The sequence below is a fragment of the Panicum virgatum genome, chromosome 4N (assembly GCF_016808335.1).
Source record: "Panicum virgatum strain AP13 chromosome 4N, P.virgatum_v5, whole genome shotgun sequence".
Classification (NCBI taxonomy): domain Eukaryota; kingdom Viridiplantae; phylum Streptophyta; class Magnoliopsida; order Poales; family Poaceae; genus Panicum; species Panicum virgatum.
The window spans coordinates 19,231,279-19,258,107 of NC_053148.1; the positions used below are offsets into that span (position 1 = coordinate 19,231,279).

Sequence of the window (26,829 nt, forward strand, 5' to 3'; positions counted from 1 at the left end):
TTCGAGAAATCCGATAAACGTGTTTCTCGCTGACCTCCGGTTTTTTTCCCTTACCGGTAAGGAAAACCCTGGTGCACACATGCGAGCCCACCAGCTGACTCACACGAGAACTCACCAGGCCCCTTGGCACCAGTCCTGACAAATCCTCAACCGGCAGGTTCAGATCTGGAGTCAGAGAGGAGCTAGGCCCAGACCTCTTCGATTTTCTTTTCTTTGCTATCTTCCTCTGATCTCCCATCTCTTCTGGAAAGAGCTGTCGTCCTGCATTGCTGGATGGCCCTTTTTTTTCCTTTTGGGTCAACTGGGTCTTTTTCCTTTAAAGGGGATGTGACCTCAGTCTCCTCAGCAAAAGCCTGCTCTCTCCCATCCGCGGTGGGAACCACTTGGCGCTCATCCCCGGACGTCGCCGCACACCTCTCCTCCCTTCTGCTTGAAGTAGAACGATTAACCCGAGCACCTGATGAGGAGCCACTCCCAAACGACTCCGCAGCAGCATCCGAAAAACTTTGCAGCTTCGTCCTTCGATCATCAGGTGCACGTAGCAGAATCTCCCGATCATACGGAAGTCTACCTTGTGCGTTCCTAGTTGCCGGATTCCCACGTTCGAGCCCTGAATGGCCCAACATACCACAAGAGAAACAAAGAAAGGGGAGTTTCTCATACTGAGATCAAACCATTCAGGCTCCCTAACCCTTGACATCCTCAATAGTACCCCTCTCTTGATCGGTTTGTTAACTTCAATGGCTACACGTGCTCGCAGAAAAGCACCACTCGCCTTGCCATCTCCATCAACATCCATCTTCTTGACCTCACCTAAAAGCCCCATCGCACGGCTACCCCTGTGTTGGTTCATCCATCCTAAAGGGGAGGTTGAGGATCCTCACCCAGATGTCCATGTGATCAAAGCGAATCTCGAATGGCTTTAGTTTCTCATCATATTCCTTCAGGATTATGGCGTGCTTTCCAGTGATCCAAGGCGAACCAGCAAGTACCCGTACCATATCCACCTTGCATCCAAATTCTGCGACAAAGAGGTTGTCGCTTTTCTCCCCGATCGAGCGAACACTACTACAGAACAGGTCTTTGTTCCAGGCCATTTGTCCCGGTTGCCTTTGGGCCCGGGACAATAGGTGGCTTTTGTCCCGGGTCCAACGGCTAGCCGGGCCAGCGGGGAGACAAGGGTCTTTTGTCCCGGTTGGAGGCACCAACCCAGACAAAAGGTCCCCCTTTTGTCCCGGTTGGTGGCTCTACCCGGGACAAAAGGCCCAACCCTTTTATCCCGGTTGGTAACACCAACCCGGACAAAAGGGTGACCCTTTTATCCCGGTAACACCAACCCGGACAAAAGGACCCTTTTGTCCCGGTTGGTGTTACCAACCCGGATAAAAGGCCCCTCCACGTGACAGTTCAAAAGGAAGTTATTCTATACTGAGTCACATGTACTACTTAGGTGAGTTGGCAAGAAAACCATGCACTAGACAAGAGGTCTTGGGATCGAATCCCATGGAGTGCAAAAAAAATTTTAGCGTGTGGGACATTTTGTCCCGGTTCTACCACCCGGGACAAAAGCCTCCAGCCTTTTGTCCCGGAAGGCGAATCCCGGTTCCAAAACCGGGATAAATGGCCCTATGGAACCTGGACAAAAGCTGTTTTTGTAGTAGTGGGACTTTCAAACCAACCAGATTGCCCCAAGCTGGTTTCATGGCAGCTCGGATCGTATTAGCATGCAGAGTTGAAGGGACAGAACCTTCCCCAGCAGTGCCCACTCACAAACACCAACATCCCCTTCTGCTTCATCATCACTGAAGTCTGCAACGTCTCCTTCCTCTGCCGTCAGGTCGAGTTTCTGCAGCAGTTCAGCAACGTTCGCTTAGGGTATGCCGGCTCCCGAGGAGAGCGGCCCTCGCCACCTCCACCAGATCCTCCTCCGATCTCCATAGTGATGTACCGGAGAGGAAAAACGAGAGTGCCGTATGGTGACAACACCACCGCACCAAAGCGATCCCAGAAACTAGACCTAAGCGGCGCTAGAACCCAGGAGTTAGGTTCAAAAAACGTGAAGTGGTCGCCGGCGCCAGGACGGCTAACCGGCGATATGCGGTGGCCGCCGCCGACTGGAGCGTCGGTGGAGGGGCGTGGACGTCGCGATCGCGGGTGATCGTCGACGTAGCAGACCTGGCTGTCGGCGTGACGGCTAGATCGGGGGTGGGATCTCGATCGCCTTCAGAATCGCCCTATTGCCCGATCCAAAAAAAACCGGTTGACATCGCTCGACCCGGTTTGCGGCATCGATATTTCTGCTTTGTCTTTTGTTGGTACTAATCTTTTGCAGGATGGTGTTGACAAATATTGTGTGTCTTCCGATCAAGGAGCCTACATGCTTGCTGAAATTTCTATACGAAATGACTCATTCCACAGTTGGAAACATGATCACATCCCTCTTCATAATAATTTTGACTCCCTTTGTTTTCGCAACCCCGCTCTCCTTTGTTTTGTGTAGGATCGGTTTTGAGCACAATCGACGCCGAGGACGGCTTTTCTTCAAGAAGGGGAGGATGATGAGGACATGTCCTCCATAGGTACGACCACACTTGGAGAATGGCATAGAGACCCAAGAGACCAGCATGGATTTTCAAATAGAGATGGAGGCCCGAAGCTTATCCGATTTGAGTCGCTAAGGTGGAGGCCCAAATCAAGTTCGAGTTCATCTCGGAGTCCATGAGCAGCACGCACCAAAAATGATGCCCAGGCCGCATACGGAGTCTGTTTTTGACGTTCTTTACATGGATGGAAAGATAATTTTAAGAAGCTTCCAATGGCACCGGTTTCAGACCCAAATTCATTCGGAGTCAACAGGAATCGTCGAAACAAGAGAACGTCCAGAATCTGTCGCGGTGTTGCGACACCATCTTTTGGGCTGTTGGCCCGTGTATCGTGTTGGGGTCCATTATGGACGTGGCTAGGGGGTTGTGCATGCCCCAACCACCATATAATCAGTAGCCGTCGCCATATTAGGGTTAGGGTTTTGTTAGTTGTAGTTTTCCTCATGAAACTGAGATTGATTCGTTGTAACTGTGGCGACAAGTCCTTTTACAGTGATCCAGAGCTCTCGTTCTTGTTCTACACCACTGTGGCGATTAGTCCTTTTGTGATCAGAGCTTGAACCCCATCTTGATTTTTGCTTCATACACATCTGCAATTTCAGATTGCGTGTTTACTCTTTCTTGCTTGTGTTCTTCGATTCGCTTGCAGGAAAAGCCTTCTTAGCGAGGACAATCAAGTTGTGCTTGGTTAATAACCAACGGAGCAACGGTGTAACGGTTGCAGGACTTCGAATCGTGTCTGATTAGAAGCCGGATCGCTAACGTCGAGTCTCCACCAATCGAACATACCTACCTCTCGGAAGATCGGGTCTAGTCCTCATCAATAACCACGAGAATGGAGTCACCCTAACTATGAAATTTCATGGGATATATACTGTCTCATGTTGGATGAGGTGGATGCTCAAGCAGTCTAGCCAAACACCACCATATAGTATGTAAATCGTTTTAAGACAAAAGAAATGAAGTTGCCGGAGTTAGGAGCTTTTATTTTATCATCTAGAACTTAGCAAACCCGTTGTTTCAAAATCACGGGAATTCCAAAGTTCTGATGGTGGCATGATGGCAAAAAATTGCATAAGTCATCCTACATTAGTGTTCCATCTTAAAGTGGACCCGAAACATTGGGCATGTGTTTGCTAAATTAAACTTTAACCTTTTGTACCAGATTGAACATCAAATACAAAAAAAATACTTTAATTTGTAGTCCAAACCTATGCCAAAATGAATTCCTTTGCGAATGTTCAATTTAGAGTTACGGCCAAAAGAGACATTACTGTTTTTCAGAATGGAAGCGATATGTTTTAATTATCCTAAATTTTAGTCTACAAAAATTTTTTAGCTCTTGGTCTCAACAATAATTAAATGTTAAGAAAATAGCAATACTAAGCATTAAACTATGGTAACAAAGAGGCCAATAATAAATTTATGATTATATGGTATATACACATTATAGCATTTCAAAAGTGGTTAACAATCGTCCATCAACACATTACCCCGCACGGGCTAACAATCGTCCATCAACACCAGTATTAGAAATTTTTGGAAAAATAGGCCTAAAGCTAGTAACCAAAATTGCTTAAGTTTCCCCTCCCTCACACTTGGTAAACATTTTTTTTGGATATAGCACTTGTTAAAAATTTTAACATAATATTGATAAAGATAGATGGTTATATTTATCCTGGTTGTGCTTAGACTTCGGTAAGAGATTCTATACTCTATACACTTTTTCATCAACACTCACTATGTAAGAACCGCCCTACAGTGACGTGCATAAAGGTGACACATCTTTGTAGCGCATCACCTGTATACGAAAGGTGACGCGAATAGATGAGGCGCGTCACCTTTTATTCTTCTAGGCTCCCGGCAAAAAGTGGCACATCACCTTTGACAGAGCAAAGGTGATGCGTCTCATGAAGCTCGTTACCTATATTATAGGTGACGGACGATATATGGAGTCCGTCACCTGTAATCATGTCATAGGTGACGGGCCTTGCCCTCGTAAGCATAGGTGACGATCTTTCATGAAGCCCGTCGCCTTCTTGTGATAATTTATCTTAAGGCCTAACATCCATTCAAAGCAGGATAAGAGGAATTTCAGGTTCCTGATGGACTCATTATTATCATGCCAATCATTATGACTGTGTCATCTGCATATTGTAGATTAGTAATACCCCCGGGATAAAATGTTGCATCAGATCTTTATCTCTTGCATTAGTTAAGATATGATCTAGGGCATCACAGCCAGATTAAAAAGTAATTGGGACAACTGAGTCCCCCTGACTAAGCCCTCTATGAGTCTTCAAATATGGTCTGTTCTGTCCATTGAGGTTTCAAAATGTATTTTAAAGATCACCCCTTCCAAATTCAAAACACGAAACTTTTCACACAGTGGTGGATCCAAAGATAGTCCAAGTAGGCCTAGGTCAGTAGGACTACCATGGATTTTGGCCCATAAATTCCGTTGTATGTAGCTATATTGTTAGGGCGGTTTTTTTATTTTTATATTTTTTATTTTCGTTTTTTACAAAAATATATTTTCGATTTGGAAATTTACAGGAATGTACCCCGGCCGGCCCGCTGCCAGGCGGCCGGGACCTGGCCGCCCGGCAGCGGGGCGGCAGGGGCATTTCTGGAAAAAAATTCGCGGAGAAAATTACGCGCAGGTCCCTGGGGGCCGGTCGCCCGGCAGCGGGGCGGCCGGCCCCCCAGGCCGCCCGGCAGCGGGGCGGCCGGCCCTGGCCGCCCGGCTGCAGGGCGACCGGCTCTCCCACCCTTATATAAGGGTTGGATGGTCCCCCCACCCCTCATTTGCATCACTAAAATTCCAGAAACCAAGAAAAAAAGAGGAAGGGAGGGAGAGAGGCGAAGCCCTGCCGGATTTTCGAGCCGGCGACTGCAGGTAACCAAAATTCTTCTACGCTTTACTGATAGATTATGTTGTAATTATTTTTGTTGAAACAGTAGATTAGCAATCAATTTAATATCATGATTGTGTGTCCAGATATGTCGAGCAAGCTTCGTTTTCAAGTTCATTATGGTGACTACTATATTTCTCATGATGCGTATGGAGTAGATCTATCAGCTTTTGAACGAAGAGAGTGCGGAATAGATAAACCCTTAGAGAGGAGTTTTGGTTCCATACGCAAATGGCTTCACGAGATATTCAATGTGAATCCAAAGACTCATTTCCTAACCGTTCAGACTGTGACGAATTAGGGAACTGAAAGGGATTTCTGGGAGTTGATGCTTATAGCAAACACTGAAGAATGGCGGACTTACATGCAAGCAGCTCTTGACCGCGGGTGGCCTCTTGCAATGCTAATTCAGATTCACCAGAAGGCAGCCCATTTCGGTGAAGGGTCAACAAGTACATCATCTCATATGAACCAAGCAGTGGAACAAGAAAATAAAGATCAGAACATGCATGTCACAGAACCTGAGCCGCAAAGTATAGCTTATCAGGTAGGAGAAAAAGAAGATCAGAACGTGCATGTCATTCAACCTGAGGTTGTGCACTCAGAATCAGCAGTGGAAGTTTGATGCATTGTGGCAGGTGCTAGATAACATGTGCGCCGAGCTGCTAAAGGAACAGGCCTCAACCTCCAGCCGGAGACGTTCCGGCGGCGGACCTTTCACACAGTGGATTAAGGATGCACCTAAAGAAAAGTGGTCAATTCTATACGACACTGGTGGTCGTCGATATGGGATCGAGACAACCAACCACGCAGAGTGTTACAATATGGTACTGCGTCATGTTCGTGGATTTCCTCTTGTTGGCATAGTTGAGTTCATCATGTACGGATGCACAAGTTATTTCAGAGAGCGGTACCAGGCAGCTGCTGTCTTACTTAATGATCCAGGAGTGTAGGGTCACTGACTACATGAAAGAAAAGATTGAAAAGGCTCAATATCACAGAGTGGTCTCCATGGGCACAAAGGATCAAAGGTTAGAGGTTTCATGCAAGGACAGGACAGGGCAGGGTGTCCGCAGACAAAGGGTCGTTCAGTATTGCTTGATAACGCCAGAAGGCAAGGTTTTTTGCAGATGCAAGAAGCCACATCTTCTTCACTTAACATGCTCCCATGTCATTGCGGTATGTTCAGAATCTGGGTTGGATCCTGGGGTTTTTGTTTCAGAATATTACAGAAAAGAAACCGCTGTGCACACTTGGGGCCATGAGATATATGGCATAGGCAGTCTGGGATCATTCACTACACCAAATATCTCTCCAATGTACATTCCCAATCCAGATGCTAGGAGAGGGGTAGGTCGACGGCAGACACTTCGTATCCGTAACGAAATGGATGAGTCTGATGCAGGAAAGAAGAAAAAATGATGCAAAATATGTGGAGCAGATGGTCACACTTACAAGAAGTGCCCTAAAATGCAAGAAGATAATGCTGGTGCTGAGGTTGGACCTTCTAGAAATCCCACCGATGGATTGCCTCCGGATTTTGGAGCCCGTCGCGTCTAGATTTCGTTATGTGTGCATATGTATTTTGAAATAGATGTATGGATATGTATTCCGACCTGTATATGATAATTACATTTCATTATGTATGGATATGTATTTGTACCATATTGTAGCATGTAATATTACGAAGGTATTTGTGTAGTAAGATTTCTTGGTTGCAGTTCTAAATGTGTAGGTTGGTTCAATTAGATTGCTCACTGAATGTAGTGTACTAAAAATATAAGGGTAGTTACGAATCATAAATTTTCGGTTTGCAATACAGTTTTGTAAACAATGCTACGATTACAAAGCAGAGGCCTAAGGCGTTCCTACTACTAGGTACTTGAACAATGAAAAGCATGGCATGTGCAACACGATAACCTCGTGTTGTGAGTAAACCTAACATGCCTTAGGAAATGTAAAATGCCGGGATTACATGGTGGTGCTTTACTGAGTGGACCGGGGATATTTTCCCTTCCTAATAGCTTCAGACCCTGCTTCCTTAGCACGGCGGGCCCTCTCTCGCTTCCTCTCTTTATCAGCTTCATGTTCCTCTGCCTTCTGACGTTCCACTTCTGCAATCCTCTTCTGAATCTCTTCCTGGTTTTTTTTGCGCTTCTCCTCCATCTGTTCTTCATGCAGCATTCGTTGCCACCTTTGTGCAGCCCACCTTGCTTGACACTCCACGTGGTCCTTATCCTGCTGAGATTGCTCGGTGTCTAACCACTGCACGAAATCACATAGAGGCGGTGGAGTTTTTCCCCAAATCATGTTAGAAGTCATTACTAGATCTGAAAGTGACAAACTCTGATAGTGTTTTATAGTACCTTTGCTCGGTCCTTGCCGTAATGCTTGGGCGGGTCGTACTCGTAATTCTCGCACATGAAGAACCTCTTACCAAAGTCATCCCCCCAAAACCCTTGATTTCATTAGTTTGCACAAGGATCCGCAAAAATACATAGGCACCTGTACTCCTTGGGGGACTGTTTCCGTCACCTTACTCCATGGAATGTAGGTGGATCATGAGGATGCCATGGTGTTGAGCCCTAGCAATCACAAGTGAGCAATCAGATTGCTAATATACTATATCAACGCTAATCATTATCAGTAACTACACATAAATGTATCACTAATCACTTCTAATAATAATTAAACTGATTGCTAAACTACTGTTTCTACAAAATACTTTCTACAATTTTCTAACATTTTCTAAAAAATTTTAATATTATCTTCCAATTTTTAAGACTTTCTAATACTTCTCTAACAAATTTCTAGTACTTTCTAATACTTAATCTAACACTAAATGTACTGTATAAACGCTAATCATTACAAGTAACTGCACCTAAATGTACCACTAATCACTCCTAACAATAATTAAATTGATTGCTAATCTACTGTTTCAACAAAAATAATTACAACATAATCTATTTGTAAAGCGTAGAAGAATTTTGGTTACCTACGGTCGCCGACTCGAAAATCCGGTAGAGCTTCGCCTCTCTCCCTCCCTCTTTTTTCTTGGTTTCTGGAATTTTAGTGATACAAATGAGGGGTGGGGGACCAGCCAACCCTTATATAAGGGTGGGAGAGCCGGTCGCCCTGCAGCCGGGCGGCCAGGGCCGGCCGCCCCGCTGCCGAGCGGCCTGAGGGGCCGGCCGCCCCGCTGCTGGGCAACCGGCCACCAGGGACCTGCGCGCAATTTTTTCCGCGAAATTTTTTTCAGAAATGCCCCTGCCCCCCCTGCCGGGCGGCAGCAGGGCGGCCGGAGTATATTCCTGTAAATTTACAAATCGAAAATATATTTTTGTAAAAAACGAAAATAAAAAATATAAAAATAAAAAACCGCTATTTTTTAGGTGGTATACTATATCTTTTTTTTGTTAGAATTCCTCCTAATGACTTATGCATTCGGTTATATTCCAATTGGAGGACCTGAACCCAATTAAAAGGAGGATTCTAAATGGTTAAATGTTTTGAATTTCCACTAAAGATTGGGGTTTGATGGACTTATATATATTACGATCTATTTTATTGATAGGATTTATCATGACTATAGCTAATTTAGCAGCTTCGCCGGCTACCAGTTACCCAGAATTGAGATTATTCTATTTCTTGATGCTAGGAAAGTATATAGGTGAAACTGGATAACTCTCTTCACGAGACCACAAACACATCGTACACAAGAAAAAGAGAGTCCACAAATAGGATTTGAGGCATGTGAAGTAGCTATATGTCAGTGTAACGAGAGAATGAAGATAGAGAACAAGAGCTGGTCTAAGAGACAATCAGACAAGTCTAACATCAAATCACTAAAGAAACTAGTTAGTTGGCCCGTGCTAACGCTACAGGTAAAAAACATATTTAAGGGCAGTATCACATAATTTTGGGCTGTGATCAGAGCAGGCTGAACAAATAACACGCAAGAGCAGTTGCAAAAGCCTAAGTAAACTATAGTGTATTGAACTATTGATAGAAATATAGCATTTGCAAAAGCATATGCAAAACAATTGATAGAATTATTGAACAAATAACACGCAAGAGCAGTTGCAAAAGCTAGTGCCATTCTCCATATCACTCTATTTATTGTGTTGACTATAGTGTATTGAACTATTGATAGCAATATAGCATAAAAAACTCCAACACTGGACTCAGCTAAAACAAATAATTCAAGGGAGATGAGGTAACAATATAGAAGCCAAAGTAGGTAAGAGATGAAGTGTTAGATACAGTCATCTGATCTTTCGGTTCTCAAATCCAACATGCTACAAAACTCTGTTTCAAACTTCCAAGTTATTACTGGATCATATTTGTCACACTATTTAGTAAGTTTAGTAGGAATTGAGCCTGCAATAGCAAAAGTCCCCCTTTGGCATATTCTAATAACGATTCTGCAATATACATGTCATGATTCTAGAAATAAGCATTTGATATGATTAACATCGAAGGGGAAACAATTCCCAACAGCCAGGATACCTTGGCAAAGCAAGCTCCACTGCTCCAGCTGTCGAGCAATTATTTATGGAGACGCATGAGCGCAGTGGTACTGGGAGTACCACACATTGTTAACATGCTAACACGCCAGCTTTGTTCACATGGAAGGAGAAAACATACAGGTCACAAACAACAAGAAGTACATAGTCGAAAAAAATGAACCAACAATGGTCTTGCAGAAATTTATTTATGGTGGCTAGGTTTATTGCTGAAAGCCTGAAACTGAAAACATGCATAAGCATGACCTATTTTGTTTTGTCACTACTTTTAATATGATAATAGCATTCTGGAAGTAAAGCACCAAGCAGGACAGATGCAAAGATTACATTGGCAGCTTTGAATGAGACTCCCAGGCTTGCAGCTTATTACAGTAACATAAATAACAAACCTAATAGTTCGATTAAATTTTTGCTGGTATGTGCAAAATGAAAAGGTACCTAGATTATAACTCTACAGATACACTTCCAAATCTCATGGAGTGTACCAATCAAAGCTTGAAGACTAACTTTTGAAAATCGCATCATATTGTAATGGCCATATTAGTTAAACAGCCAAGACAAACAACCTGTTTATTCAGCTGCTATTTTTAGTTGTAGAAATTAAATGTCAATTGAAGTATACAGTGCAATATCCAGCAAGGATCTTCCTACATACAAATCTAACAGCCATTTTAGAATTTGAGGTGAGAAATGAAACTAAAGAGAAGCTCGAAATCTACAAACTGTTAGAGTATAATAGTCAAGGGTAGTATAGTATTTTCCTCTATTCTAGGGTTTGGGGTGTGTCTCATGTATATGTAGCCCAAAGGGCCTCTCTCCAATACATACAGAGTTCACTCTCTCTTCCTCTCCTCAATCGTAACATGGTATCACAGCTGCGGTTCTAGATCCGGTCCGCCACCCTTCGTCATCCCGCTGCGCTGCCCCTGGGAGGATCCATCCTTGCTCCCGGGGGCGGCAAATCCATGCCCCAAACCCATTTTCCCTGTTGTAGGTTGAGTCGAAGCAGCAGAGCAGAGCAGCGTACCAATTTTTTTTCCCATCGCGGCCGATCCGGCCGTCCCTGCCCTCATCCGCCCGTCGCCGCCCAGCGTGCCGTCCGTCCCGGCCCTCCTCCGCTCCGTCCAGCCATGGGGGCGGTGGCGGTGCAGATCCGCCCGTCGCTGATCGACCGCCGCGCCCACTCGTCGTCGGGCATGGGAAGCGGGGAGATCCGTCGCCGCCATCCTCTGTCCACCGCCCGTTGCGGTGGATCCATCCGCGCCCGTCGCACGGCGCCCGTCCGCGCCGTCGTCCTCCGCCACCACCCGTCGTGGCCTCCCTCCCTCCGCCCGCGCGCCGTCTACGCGTCGCCGGCCGCCACCGCGCGCCGTCTGCGCGCGCGCGGCCCCTGTCCGCTGGCCGCCGTTGCAGCCTCCTCTCGTCCCGTCGCGCCGCCTCGTCTTCATCGATTGCCGCCCATCGCAGCTCTTCATCAATGCTGCCGCCAACTGTAACGAACATGGCACCATTTATGCCATTTCGAGTGATTTTGGTGATCGAATGACAACACAACACTTGGACTAATATGATTGTTAAGATGATTATTCTCAGGCTTTTAGGTTCAAGTGATGAAAAAGAGAAAGAGAAGGTAGGCGTAGCAAGGCCCAAAGGGCCGCCCCTACGGGGGTTCGGTAGTAGCACCGGAAGAACCGACGCTATGGGCATCGGAGCATCCGATGGTAGTCGGAAGAACCGACGCCATGGTACTTTGGTGCAGAAGGGAGTCGAAGCCAAGTCAGCCTATAGGCACCGGTTGAACCGACGGTCCAAGAAAAGGCATCGGTGCAATGGCCGTTCTTTGTACCAGAGACGATGTCAAGTGCCCAGAAGAAGTTTCTTCAGCACCGGTTCAACCGACGGTGCATCGGTGCATACCACCGGTGTAATGACGTCAGCGTCCAGGAAAAGATTCCTTCAGCACCGGTTGAACCGATGAAGCATCGGTGCATTGCATCGGTTCAACCGGTGGTCACTGCGTCAGCTGTCAGGACTTCAACGGCTACTTCGTGTTATGAGTGACCGGATGAACCGACGCTACCCTGCCAAGAGGCATCGGTTCTTCCGGTGGTACGCAGATTTTCAGCTAACCGTTGGAGCAACGGCTACAAGACTTGGTGGCCTATATATACGCCTCACCCCGGCCATTTGAAGAGTGCTGGAGTTGCTGGACATCCCACACACACCCAAGAACATCTCCAACCACTATAGAGCTTCATTGTACATCATATAGGCTTAAGCACACTTGTGAGAGTGCTTAGTGCTTGTAATAGGGATTAGTTCTTGCGAGAGCTCCCTTGAGAGAAGTCTTGCTGCGGCAAGCAACTTGTGATCCGTCGTGTGACCCTCCGTCTTGGTGTGGAGTGGCAACGACACTTTGTGCGGGGGAAGAGGATGCCCCCTCCTTAATGGAGAAGCTCCGTAGTGGATTACGGCCGGGTGACCGAGAGAGACGGTGGCGGTGCACGAGACTCGGTGTCTTAGGGGCACTTGCCTTTGCTTGCCGGCATCGCCTTGGTGGCGAAGTGCAAGACGGTGATCGGAAGAGCCTCGGTGTCCCGTGGACGTAGGCGTTTGTGCCGAACCACGTTACATGACCGTGTCTACTCGGGAGTTTGCATCACTCTTGCACTTACCTCTTTACTTACCACTTTACGTTTCCGCATTTACTCTATCTTGCATACCTTTACTTTCCTAGTTAGTTTGATTAGGATTGGCTAGGTTGCAAGTCTTTTAGGGGTAAGTAGAGAGTAGCATAGATAAATCTTAGTCATAACTAGCATGTGTAGAACGTGTTAGGTTTATCTTATGAAAGTAGTTTGAGCCCTAGGTTAAAAAGCGATTAGCGACCCTATTCACCCCCTCCCCCTCTAGGGTCGGACACCCCGGTGATCCTTACACCAACCCCTCCTACCTGGCTGCCTACCCGTGAGGTCAAGCCAAATGGTCCTGAAAGTGTCATATTGGGCCTCATTTTGGGCTGCTGGAGGCCCGGTTACGGAGGTTGCTCAACTTTAGTGCTGCTCGTTGTTTTGCTGCTGCTCTGTTCATGTATCCATGTCTTGCTTGCAGCATGCCAGCATTGCATTTGCATCCTTGTGCTAGTATCTACTGCCTATCTGCATCAGTCCATTGCCATCTTTTGTTGCTTGCTGCTTGCTACTTGCTGCTGCCTATCCATAGTATATTGACATATATTTCCGCTGTTTATCATCTCCATTGTGCTAGCATATTAGTCAGTGTCATGTTCTTCTGTGTTCATCTAAGTCATTATCAATCCAAGTCCAATTGCATACCTTCAGTTCGTCAATGCCGTGCGTGTCCACAAAATTCATTGTTAGATCAGCCAATTTCTTTGTTTTGTTTTATGGTTAGCTGAGTCCCGTCGATTTAGCTAATCACATCACCATTGTGGTGCGGCAATGTCCTCTTGGTCCCTTTCGGAGCCGTCTTGCTCCACGTCATGATCAATGGCCGTCTATTTGTCGTCATCACCTTCCTGTCTCGCCACTTGCCGTCTTGCAGTGGTGCTTTCCATCTTTGGCTGGTTTGACACATCTCACTATTCTTGTTGTTGTTGAGTTCAAGTCTCCAAAGCAAGGCTCGTGTTGAGGAGTCGACGTACTGGTTTTGAAGACTCGAGGTATTTGCTCAAGTACTGGTTTGTGAAGGCAATACCCTCTTGTGGAGGAGCTCATCTACATGACATGTTCAAGAGTTGCACGCTTCGACGATATCAAGATTTTAGACTTGGATGTATCTTTTTCATGTTTCTTTTGAGTCTAGTGCTTAGTGTCAACTCTCCAAATGCAACATCATTGCATTCACGTTGCATTTGAGAGGGGGTGTTAGAGTATAATAGTCAAGGGTAGTACAGTATTTTCCTCTATTCTAGGGTTTGGGGTGTGTCTCATGTATATGTAGCCCAAAGGGCCTCTCTCCAATACATACACAGTTCACTCTCTCTTCCTCTCCTCAATCGTAACACAAACAAATCTAACACCCTGGCTCCTATCACTCTATCAGTAGTGAACTTATCTCTGACTTAGAATCTGAGTCTCTTTATGAACTGCTTGATAACATTACTCTAAATCATACCTACTTACCAACAGCACCAGGCTATCTTAGTTTCTCTGAATCATTGTACCGACAAGATATGAAGCACCATCATCTGAATGCGCAATTGAATTCAACTTTCGATGGCCCGAAATTGGACAGCTGCATCCAAGTACCTCCAAAAGAAGCATTGAAGTTCCAAAACTTCAAATATCATCAGAGCTAGCAGCTCATTGATAACAATTCCATGAACAAGATCCATAAGGTCGTCATGAGAGAGAAACAGGTTGTCCACCGGTTATAGTGAATCCAACTCATGGAATACATGAACCTGCAAACGGGAAGTAAATGGCCATTGTTCAGAATTTCAGAAAAAATGCTAATGATATATCACAGGCCAGAGCTCATATGGCACCCACCACCTCCCAAAAAAGATCATGCTAACATATTGCTAAACCAAGAGGAATACTTCATTTTTACAAGTAAATTTCCAATTAATCTGCCCGTACCAGTTGTTAAAGAACAGCTACTCTGCCTGTACTCTAGATTCACAGCATATTGAATGTTTGGTACAGCATCAAAATGTTTGGTTATGTGTTTTCAGTAAGTTACCTACCAATTCAGTTATTCTTCCTTTCCCTACATATGACAATCAATCTGAAATCATTTCAGTTATGAAAGTACTGATGCAGAGGGTTAAGCCATCCAGCAGTATTAAGCTTCACATATAAAGTGAATATCTAAGCTAAGTCCCATCCACCAAACAAATGCAAGGCTAAACAAGCCGGCCTGAATATGTAAGTTAAGGCACAATGGAGACGATCCCCACGGATTACACTGTGTGCCATTAAATCACCTTGATCGGAAGAAGACAATCCTGTACAAAGAACGGAATCCGCCCAAGCATAGCAAGAGCTCAACTAAATGCAGGGATTTTGGAGGTACGCCTGGTTACTGTCCAAATATGTGGACACAGCTTTGCCATTCCTCCATGCACCTGCCTCAACTCTGCCCTTGGTGAAAGAAAAGGGAGAGAAACATGTCTGAATTTCTATCTATCTGAACAAGAAAGACCATTACCTTGAAGCAATCACTGCCACCATGCTTACCTCTCTGTTTTCTCTATAGTTGACAGGCAAAAATCATACAAAAAGCATACCTTTTCTTTGTCCCTCCTCAGATTAGAAACCTAGAAGGCAAACCTAGAAAAGAATATTTTTAGCAATAAGGTCCACATCAATCAGATTACAGTGAAGAACTGGAGATTTTGATGCGCACTTACATAAATATGCATTAACACATGACAAAACTGAAATTGAGTGTAGGTTTAGGAACTCATAATTTGCAATATATAGCGTACTGACAGCAAGATGACAAATAAGTACCCCACTGCTAACCCAATGGTAAAGGACCAGCCAGGGGCGGAGCCAGCCACAGAAGCTACCGATGTCAACTCCATCAGAATCGATGTCAGTTCACTGGATGAACAGTGTGTAATAGTGTTTTGTTCTTGATTTTGGGGAGAGTCGCCGATGTCAGCTGACAGCGTCAACTACACGTACCTCCGCCCCTGGGACCAGCCCATCAATTTGTAAAAAAGTGCATGTTTACTTGTTTAGGACAAGAACACTGTGTGTTATCAATTGTACTGAACTGATTGAACTTGTGCCTATCTCTATAGTCTATACTGAACTCTGAACCTGAATAGGCCAAGCACAATTGAGGCTGTGCAAAATCAGCAAGCAAATCTGAAAGGAAAAGGGAAACAAAAATGTACACCTTGCGCCCATTTCATCGAACACGTTGAGAGCATCATACGTGGAGGTGTCCATACCTGCAACAACGAGCACAATGGAGAGTGCTGGAGGATTGGCGGCAGCTAGATGAGGTGCACATGCACTTGCGGTGGAGGGACGGTACTGCCTTGATGTGCTGCTGTTGCTCTACCACGGTGGTGGAAAGAAAAGGAGGCGGTAGCAAAGCTGCAGCGGAAGCAGCAGGTCGCGCGGCCAACGCGCCACGCCGACGAGCCCGGCTACCTGCGTTGCGCCGCGTCGCACCGCGTCGAGGAGCCTCCGCCGCCGCGTGACGTCGAGACGCGCCGGCGACCCTGCCTTGCGCCGAGCCGGGCCGGACCTTGCCGCCGCGTCGGCGACGTTTTCCCCGCCTCCACCGCATCGGCGCCGCTTCCTCCGCCTCCGCTGCGCTGGGACGCGTCGCCCCGCTCGCCGGGCCATCGACCCGCGGCCTCCGCCAGCCGCGCAGACAGTTCCCTCGTCGCATGCGGGAGCCTCGCGATTTGGCCGCCGGCAGCGCTCCCCAGGCCGCGCGCGCTCAAGCTCCCGGTGCATGAGCGTGCGGGCACTGGAGCGGGCAGGGGCCGCGGCGGCTGTCGCGAGGAGGGAGGAGGTGGTGCCTGCGGGAAGGGAAAGGGGCGACGAAGGAGCGGCCCTACGATCGCGACTCGCGAGGGAGACGGGGGTGGAAAAAAACGGAAGGGAAAAAGAGTTTTTTTTTTATCGAAGAAGGGAAAAAGAGTTGCGGCAAGGAATCGAAGCGCGACCGTTCACTCGCGCCGCGCGCGCGAGGGAGGCGGGGGTGCGCGCGACCGCGTTGAAGCTGGCCGATCCGGACGTTTCTGTCCGTTGATGTGCGTTGAACCATTCATGGAATGAATCGTAGACGTAGATTTTGATGGTGGTGTTTTCCCAAGTACAATCAGTGGTGTGCACCATGTCTTGGACATCTCAGTTGGGTGCATAATTTTGTGTGGACTTAGACTGCGTTTAGTTTGTGAAAAAGTTTGCACAGTAACTGTCACATCAAATTTTTGGACACATGTCCTAAAGCATTAAATGTAGTTGAAAAAATAATTAATTACATAGTTTAACTGATTACCACGAGACAAATCTTTTAAGTTTAATTAATCCATGATTAGACACTAATTGTCAAATAACAACGAAATATGCTATAGTATCTAAACCCAAATTTTTTCACCAACTAAACACCCACTTAGCAATATTTAATGCGTGCTTTAGGAGGTCGATTAACTTTAGCGTAGTCAATAAATGACGTGTAAACTTTTAGCTAGAACTATCCATAGTCATTCGTCGCTCTAATGATGGCTGGAGTGAGCTTGTCTTTGGCCGAATGTGTACATTTTCCAACATTTATTGCATTTTCGCCGGACTGATGGCGAAGTTCATTGGTCGATTGGGAGCGGCTATCGGATCAGCAGCAACAGCAACCGGACTGCAAGGTTGTAACCAGCAGACCCAAACCACGTGCACCTCTGCCCTAAGGCTTAGGGGCAAACGCGTACCCTATCTGTCTCCATCGGTAGAAATACTCAACTGTTTCGTGTAAAACATGCCGATAAAGATATTACTCCCTCCGTTTCAAATATAGATCATTGACTTTTTTAAGTTCATAGATTTTACTATATCAATAGACATGCATTATTATATCTGGGAACATAACAAATACTATGAATAAAAAATATCAACATAACCTATACTTTGGAATGGATGGAGTATATCTAAAAAAAAAGGTCAAACCTGTCCACTAAACATCCTGAAGAGGAACTCACACAGCATCAAGCCACTGTCAAGAGCAGCACTTTTCTTTGAGGGATAGCACGTCAGGATAATGCCTAGCACAATGATATTTTCAAATCGTATTATCGAACCTAGTCGTAAGAGCATGATAAGATGACTAATCATGATTAGTTATTGATCAAGCTGATTAGTCGAGGCTAGTAGAACCTAGCCGGTAGTCTAGTCATCCTGTCTAAATCCCCTGATACTTAGGATGTATGTATATTAAATGGATAATCAACTATAAATTACAGTAGAGAATAAGTAGGCAACATAAAGATTAAGATTCTAGTTGGTCCAACATATAAATATCTCACTCGACAAGTATTCCTAAGGAAATTGTCAAATGCTAATCTATAGTTACGAGAGATGTGTTATGAATTACAAACCTGGAGTGTATTATGAATCAAATATTAGTCGTTCTATGTCTAATCGGATGACTAAACATGATTAGTTGATAACTAGTCAGACAACTTGCAGTCTAGTCGAGCTAATCGAGTTGGTGGGTATAATCGGTACCAACTACCAAGGAACTGATAAGGGTGATTAGTCGGACAATCTGATAACATTGAGCACAAATGCCTGACCCCTTGCCACCATCTGAAACTCAATCAGCCAGGCCAAATGTGAACGCTAGATTGATCTTGTTCAATCAGAGACAGGGAAAGTACCTAGGCTTGCTTCCATGGCGTTTTCCTCGTGTGTTGCTATTTTATCCTTTGGGGCCTGGTTCCATTCTTTGCGTCCACTTTGAGGAAACAGACGACCAAAGTTATTCGCTTTGTCCATCGCTGGGGCTCGCTTTGCCCATTCCACTTTGTGCTCGTCCATATCTGAATGCTCCCCCATGATGGTTCTAAGATGCCCTGACGGGTCATGACATGCTGCCATATGACATCATAAAGGTGATCAATTACTTCATACACTTGGGGATGAGCTTATTTGCACGGTTGTATCATAAACTCATAGTACTCCCAACTGGCAACAAAACTCCGGAACTTCATCCCTTCTGCCTCAATTGGCATGAATTCTGAATTGATCAGGTCACTACCGATTCTTGATGGCGTCAATTACGCTACAACTACAACTGCTCTCGTGCGTTTTTCTCAAAGAAAGAAAGATATTGTTTTGTGCCTCTGCCCTGTATCCGTAACCATTTTAGGACAGCAACCAGATTATTTGCCAAAAAAGTCATTTCAGCTGCTAATTGGCACAGTAACACAATTATTTCCACAGTCTTCTTTCCCATGTCCTGAAAAAAAAATCCAAGATGTGTTTTGCATAGCTGCGCATGAGGCGCAAAAACAAACTGGCTTACGAAAAGACACATGAATCACTGCAGTGGTTGTCATGATCCTCCATGCATTATCGCATAACTTTGCAACTGCATGACAATGATGTCCTGATTATCTAATTAGGCCACTTCCCAGGAACAAATGATGAGAGCCATGGGTACCTAACTTTGTCGAACTTGTCCAATCAAGAATATTAAAAAGAAAGATGCTCAGGCCACATCATGAGGAAATTAAACAGGGTAAAATAGAAAACCTACAGGCAGCCTCGAGCATACTTCCAGCACTCTACAGAATTCCCGATGTTTACCAACCATAGGCCATAGCTGCTCTGAAGCTTTGAATTTTGCCATTTACACTGGCAGCATAACCACCTGTACTCTGTAAAGCCTTGCATCCTCTCCAGGAAACAGGGCATTTACCCCAAGATGGACCAAGTGTTCAGACCTTCAGTGGCATCTCATTGAACGCAAAGCCAATCAATTTCCCACTGGTGTTCCAGCTCACAGACGGCAGCCTATCTTGAGCCTTCTGCAGTAACATAACTCGATGCGTCAGCATCGTGACATGTGTGACATGTGCAGATGATCTCATGCATATCACAGAATAGCATGTTTAAGGCAGCTGGTATGAATGATTGGAGCTTAAGAACTGGAAGATAAAAATGCCTTCATTCTTTCCCAATTGCAATTTTGGTGTAGGTAATTCGTGTACAGCTAATGCAGTGGGGTGATCTCCCAGAGTTCCAAATGTAAATAAAGGTCTTTGGAAGCTGAAAATCCCACTCAAAATTAAAATATTTCTTTGGCACCTTAAACGCGGTGTAATTCTCATAGAGGATAACTCTGAATTGGGTCTGAGTATTTCTATTCTCCAGCACATTAAGAAGCTTCCATGTTGTTTGGACAATCAAAGATTAGAGCATTCTTTCGGATAGAAAAATATGGAATGAAACAAGTATTGCAGCTTGATGTAAATGAGGTTAAAAAGAAGTCCCAGAAATCACCATGGCAAACTGAAAGCTGGTATGCGAACAAAATATGTTGCTTGTTGCAAAAATATGAATATAAGTCGTGTACACAAACAGAACTGAAAGGACCATTGATATACCTGTTAAATTGCAACATAAGCCAGAGAAAAAGGAATGGAATCAACTTTAGATAGGAAGACTTGATAAGTCATGCAACAACCGTGGGTCAAGCAGATGCCAGGGGGACCCAATTCTGCTTTGCCCAAGGCTTGGTGATGCTATGCTCGGTCGGCAGGCTCAGCTCTATAACAAGAAGCATCACCCTCCATGCCTGGGCATTAGCGCTTCCTCAAGGCGCGTTGTTCACCTTGTGCCACCACCAGTTAAAGCCAATGGCGTCCAGCAGCAACGAAGTAGCTCCCAGCAATCCAACCGAGAGTGGCGATCAAAAGGCTTCCAACCAGCCTGCGGGCAACAAGCCTTCATGTCGATCCACAGAATTCCAGCTGAGGAAGTACCTCCTCCTGCTGGCCACACTGGTCGCCACGGTGACGTACGTCGCCGGGCTAAACCTGCCAGGGGGAGCCTGGCAGGAGGACACGGAGGATGGCCACCATGCAGGCGACCCGATCCTCCAGTACGCCCACCACAGACGCTACCTCGCCTTCTACTACTGCAACGCGACTGCGTTCGCCGCATCGCTTGTGGTCAGCCTCCTCCTCCTCGTCCTGGACGGGACTAACACGGGCTGGGAGGCTTTGCTGCGTGTGGTCATGGTGCTCGATTTACTTGGCCTCATGGGGGCCTATGCTGCTGGCAGCTGCCGGGATGTGTTCACTACCATCTACTCTGCCTTGCTGGTCTGTGCCGTCTTTGCCTACATCGTCATAGCTTTCTCTGCCTATGTCGTCTCCAACAAATCGGTGCTGGCAATGGTGATGCCCAAGAAGCAAGGGGAGGACACCGAGAAGCAAGGCGGCGATCATGGCGAGGAAACCCAGAAGCAAGCCGGCAAGGATACTGGCACGGTGGAGCACGAAGAAGAACTGCGCGAGGTCTTGATGTTGCTCGCGACCTTTGCAGTTGCCATCACATATGTGGCCGGGCTGAATCCACCAGGTGGCTTCTGGGGCGACTCCAAGGGTGGCCACAAGATGAGCGACCCGGTTCTGCAGGAACACTACCGCAGCCGCTACCAGGCATTCTTCGTCTGCAACACCACTGCATTCATAGCATCCCTACTAATCATCATCCTGCTCGTGGACAAGAAGCTGAGCAGCAACAAATCTGTACGGTTTGTTGCTCTGCACGGGCTCATCATCACAGCACTCTTTGGCCTCATGGGTGCATATGCTTCTGGGAGTTGCAGGGAGGTCGACGACACCACTTATGTTGTCTGTCTCATTGGTGGAGTTCTTGCCTACATCTTCCTCCAAGCGGCTCTTACAAACGCGGTAAAAAAGAAGGGTCACACACATAAATCTGCTTCTGAATGGCTGAAACTGAATGCACTAAGGAGTATCTTGGGATCAAAGCGCCAACCTGAACGAGATCATACCAGCAGCAGGTATGTATGAACAACTTCACCGCCACCACAGCTTCCTCAATTCTAACTTGCGATTTAACTCATTGTACCCCTGCACAATTGCTAGGAACATACAACGCGAGGAAGCGGTGGAAAAGGCCCGCTCTCTTGTTATGTTGCTTGCTACTCTAGTTGTGAGCATCACATACCAAGCAGCATTTGATCCACCTGGTGGCCTCTGGCCTGCCGATGGGCCTGATTATAAGAATGGTGACCCAATACTCCTCACAACGCACCCTACCCGGTACAAGGTGTTCTTTTACAGCAACTCAGCAGCCTTTGTGGCATCCCTGATCGTCATCATAATGGTCCAGAGCAGATTTCTGCTTAAGCGCCACACGCTGGAGGCAGCCATGATACTGGATTTGTTTGGTCTAATAGGTGCATATGCTGCAGGGAGTTGCAGAGATGAAATCACCTCCATCTATGTTGTCGCCTTGGCAGGGATTGTCCTTGTATATGTGGTGATTCATATCATCTTCTTCACCCTAGACCATGAGGACAACCATCGAGACGCTGAAAAGTTGGAGAACAGGCGTGAGGTGCTTCTGCTCCTTGCAATCTTGGCTGCGACACTCACTTACCAAGCTGGGTTGACACCACCAGGTGGCTTCTGGTTGGATGAGAAAGCTGGGCACCGTGCAGGCTACCCAGTCCTCTACAATAACTATCGCCCACGTTACAGCGCATTCTTCTACTGCAACGCGGCAAGCTTCATGGCATCTGTAGCTGTCATTGTTCTCCTTGTGAACCCAAATCTATACAGGCCAGGCATACGGTGCTACGCACTATATGTATGCATGGTGGTGGGCATGTTTGGACTCATGGGAGCCTATGCTGCTGGGAGCTCCCGGGATTTGCGCACCTCCATCTATGTGTTAACATTGGTTGTTGCTGTATTTGCCTTTGTAGCCTTGGAGGTAGTCATTTTCTGGGTTTACCCGTACCTAAAGAAACTTCTATCAAGAGGCAATAACACAGAAAATGGATCCTCCGGCAGCATCACAGAACAGAAGGCGGGTCCTCGAAGTGAAACTACAGGAAAGACGCCAGAAGCACAGAAGGAGAAGAACATGCGTGAATACTTGATGCTGCTAGGAGTTCTGGCTGCGAGTGTTACCTATCAAAGTGGCCTTAAACCACCAGGTGGCCTGTGGCAGGACAGCAATAATGGTCACTCTTCCGGTAACCCAATCCTGCACGATGTCAACAAAGGCCGGTACTATGCTTTCTTCTATAGCAACTCCACCTCCTTCATGGCTTCCATTGTTGTCGTCATCTTGCTGCTTCCATGGACCCTGCACAAACATAAATTGCCACTCTGGCCAATGCAGACAGCTATTTTGCTGGACATGCTCGGCCTCCTGGTGGCTTATGCAGCAGGCAGTACCAGGGACTGGCAGACATCCAGGAATGTCATCTATTTGGTCATCCCTGTCCTGGCCTATATTGCAGCCTATGCAGCAGTGTCACTCTTCCGCAAAAGAAGGCAATGTCACAACTCACAAGAGGAAGTCTGATAAGCATCAGTTATCTGGCGATGATGAAGATAAAAAGTGACGAAATTCTATAATTTCTACTTTCTTTTTTCAACTGAGTACTGTGTTTGTAACTTTTATTAAGATATTGAGCTGTTTATCCATGTGTTCTCCTATTCCATGGACACATCACATTGGTCTGTGATTACTTTCAAAGTAATTTGTAGAATCAATTATTCCATAAGCATCTATAAGAACTGATAAAAAGTTATCCTTGTGGCTCTATCCAACTCGTTCCTCTAGATTGGTTAGGCAACAAGATGATTTTTTTCACATAATTATTGCCCCCTATTATTTTTCAAGTTTTCCCGTTCAGTTGCTCATATAAGTACTAGAAATATTTGCTCTAATTGACTTCCATTTCCAGTACCATTTGAGGCCAGCCAGTTGCCATAGTGTATTTAGTCTGGAGTCTAATCTTCCCTTCCAACTAAGACACTCAACACGCAATTGATCAAGCAAGCCCACAATAGGCAGTACATGTATAGAAGAGGACAAACAGTGAAGCGCTTGGCCAGAGACATACCTGGCATCCAGCACTGAAACCCCAGCCACGCATCTAGTTTGGGCCGTCGGGGCCAAGTGCCACCAGAAAGCATTCCACGAGACAACCAGGCTAACAGCTTGAACGCGTCTTCCAGAGACGTTTACTCGAACATGTGCCGTGCTGTACTATTGCTGCAATTCGTCGAACACCTACCAGGCGGACCAGCAACCACCCCGCGCCCTGAATCAGACACGCATGGAAGCAAAGGTCTGTCATCATGGATCCACACTGTAATACCAGATGATGCAGAATCCATGGTTAACCGAAGAATTCTTCATCCCGGAGGCGCCTTATATTGTTGTGCAACTAGCGAACAGGAGCTCACCTTCCGGTAGTCAGTGGGAGTAGTTGCCGAGTCGCAGGGAGAATGAGGTGAAGACATCAGGAATGAGCAACAAGTAGGTAATAGCTAGCGTAAATAGTTCTTTTATGCCTCAACCCAAAAGATGCAGCATGTGAATTCACGCACTAACTCAAACCACCACACTCACGCACACTGCACGTGAGCTATACCTAGAAACAAAAAGACCAAGTTTCGCACGTTACGGGCATAACAGGCACGTCACCCTAACCATTGTGGCGCAGCCACGCCTGAGACAGCCACAGAACACCGCTGCAGGAGAAACTAAAAAAACGCATGTCACCCTAACTATCGTGGCACAGCCACGCCTGAGGCAGCCGCAGAATGAAGGAATAAGTCTACGTCATCTTGGTTTTTGTGGGTCTCCACCTAGGACAGCATCTAGGATAGGTTTCAGTTTTCTTTTGACCAGCATCTTTGCATGTTGCAGCACAGGTCCTTGCATGGTACCTGTGCAGCACGTTGAGCATCTTAGACTAGTGTGCTGCCTGCCTGCAGCCCTTGTATAAATAAGTGACCATCTCTTCTATGGAGAGCATGGCTGTGTGTGTGAATGAGAAAAAACCCCAGAAAATTGCCCCAATCACTGTCATCCTCTCAGCTCAATGAGAGTGAAAATTGAGCTTCTAACAACTGGTATCAGGACCGTACTATCCTGTAGGTTGGACATCTCCTGCTCTTCTCCCTCCCTAGGGCAACAGCAGCCACAAACTGCAGCATCAGCTAGCGCAGCAGCACCTGCTGCAGCCTCTACTCCTCCTTCCTCCCCTGCGCAGACGAGCAGCAGCTCGTCCGAGGCGGCTTCTTCCCCACGCAGCAGCTCCCCTATGGCGCGCCATGTCCGTAGGACCATCTCGGCGCTCGGTAGCCTCGAGCGCGCGGCTCCAGGAGGATGCCGAGCTCGCTGCGGCAGATGAACGCGAGCAAGCGGCAGCGAAGACCGCTGCAGCGGCGGCAAGGGCAGCAAGGCTGGCGGCAGCGGAGCTAGCAGCAGTGAAGGCGGAGGTGGAGGCAGAGGCGGCCGCGGATGCCGCACGCGCAGCAGCAGCGGACGCTGCGGCCCTGCGCGATAGCAGCACCAGCAGCTTTGTCTCCGTCGGTGAAAGCACCGACGCGGAGCTCCGGCTGACGAGGGAGGCGACGCGACAGCGGACGGCGCTGTGGGCGGCCGCGCACTCCCGCGGGCGCGGTGGCAGCCCAGGGCGCGAGCGCAGAGGGGGCAGCCTGGACGGGCGCCTGCGCGGCGCCCCTGGCGGTGGCGCGCACGGCGGTGGCGGCGGCGGCGGCGGCCCTGGCTGGGCCGCGCGCGGCGGCGCCCCCGGCTGCCACGGCATCCAGGCGGTCGTCAGGGACGCTGGTCCCAGCGGCGGGTGGCCAACCCTCACCAAGTCCAACTACGTCGAGTGGGATGCGGTGATGAGGGTGAGGCTCCAGGTGCGACACATGTGGGATACCGTCCAATACGATGACGTCGACTACGACGAAGATCGTCGGGCGTTGGATGCGCTCATTGCAGCGGTCCCTCCGGAGATGCAGTTCTTGCTTTCACAGAAGGAGACTGCCAATGAGGCTTGGGACGCCATTGCTGCGGCTCGCATCGGCAGCAACCGGGCCCGCAAGTCCACATTGCAGGCGCTTCGCAAGGAGTGGGAGAACCTGGCCTTCAAGCCAGGTGAAGACGTCGATGACTTTGCTCTCCATCTTAACACTCTGTTGCAGAAGATGGTGACGTTCGGCGATGACACCTACGACGAGGAGAGAGCTGTCGAGAAGCTCTTCCGCTACATCCCCGAGAGGTACAGGCAGACCGCTCGCTTGATCGAGTCTCTGCTGGACCTCTCCACCATGATGATCGAGGAGGCGATAGGTCGCCTCAAGGTCATCGATAGCGACGAGCCACAGCCTCCCTCGGGAGGTATCTCCATCGGCGGGAAGCTCCACCTCACTCAGGAGCAGTGGGAGGCCCGGCGCGGTGATGGGAAGAGGGGGGAGCCCTCTTCCTCGACTGGTGGCCGCATGCACGGCAAGACGCACAGGGGGTGCAGAGGTGCCCAGGCCGGAGCACGAGGGCGGCGCCCGCGGAGGCGCTAAGGGCGGCGCCGCCGATAGGCCCAAGGCGGCACGAGACGACGCTTGCCACAACTGTGGCAGGCCCGGCCACTGGGCCAAGGACTGCCCGCAGTGGAGGCGTGGGGGCCAAGCCCATGTCGCGGAGGCCCAGCCGGATGACGAGGCGGCTCTGTTCTTACTCCACGGGGCCATGGAGCTGAACCCGGCGGCACCGTCCGCCACCACCCTACTCCACCTTGACGAACCGCGTGCTCGAGTCCTCCTCGGCAACGGCTCCGATGACGATAGGATCAACGGCTGGTACCTCGACTCCGGCGCCATGCACCACATGACCGGATGGCGGGAGTTCTTCTCCGACCTAGACATCGATGTAGGTGGCTCCGTTAGGTTTGGGGACTCCTCCGCCGTGGAGATCAGGGTTGTGGGCTCCGTGATCTTCACCACCAAGTCCGGAGAGCATCGGATGCTCACCGGAGTCTACTACATCCCGGCGCTGCGGAACTCCATCATCAGCCTTGGGCTGCTCGATGAGAGCGGCTCACGCGTGGTGATCGACAGCGGGGTCCTCCGCATCTGGGACCATCGTCGCCAGCTTCTCGCCAGGGTGGTTCGAGGGAAGAACCGCCTCTACATCCTCCACGTAGGGGTGGCCCAGCCTCTTTGTCTTGCAGCTTGCAGGGACGACGAGGCATGGCAGTGGCACGACCGCTTTGGGCACCTCCACTTTGATG

The 26,829-nt window shown here is 47.8% G+C and overlaps 1 protein-coding gene and 3 long non-coding RNA genes across 4 annotated transcripts; 1 reads left to right on the forward strand and 3 right to left on the reverse strand.

Annotated features, from left to right (window-relative positions):
* Positions 1-9,719: 9,719 nt before the first annotated feature.
* On the reverse strand, positions 9,720-11,389 carry LOC120668979. The gene is made up of 2 exons (XR_005672647.1): positions 10,028-11,389; positions 9,720-9,942 (listed from the first exon to the last, which is right to left on the reverse strand). It is a non-coding gene; the product is annotated as an uncharacterized LOC120668979 (long non-coding RNA).
* A 2,483-nt stretch (positions 11,390-13,872) lies between these two features.
* Positions 13,873-16,612, reverse strand: LOC120668978. Its single transcript, XR_005672646.1, has 3 exons — positions 15,974-16,612; positions 14,996-15,341; positions 13,873-14,470 (listed from the first exon to the last, which is right to left on the reverse strand). It is a non-coding gene; the product is annotated as an uncharacterized LOC120668978 (long non-coding RNA).
* A 2,584-nt stretch (positions 16,613-19,196) lies between these two features.
* On the reverse strand, positions 19,197-24,211 carry LOC120668980. The gene is made up of 3 exons (XR_005672648.1): positions 23,993-24,211; positions 23,647-23,847; positions 19,197-19,558 (listed from the first exon to the last, which is right to left on the reverse strand). It is a non-coding gene; the product is annotated as an uncharacterized LOC120668980 (long non-coding RNA).
* On the forward strand, positions 20,231-23,331 carry LOC120668977. The gene is made up of 2 exons (XM_039948803.1): positions 20,231-21,564; positions 21,650-23,331. The coding sequence occupies exons 1-2, from the start codon at positions 20,273-20,275 to the stop codon at positions 23,100-23,102; spliced, it is 2,745 nt and encodes a 914-aa protein (XP_039804737.1). The 5' UTR covers positions 20,231-20,272; the 3' UTR covers positions 23,103-23,331.
* Positions 24,212-26,829: the final 2,618 nt, after the last annotated feature.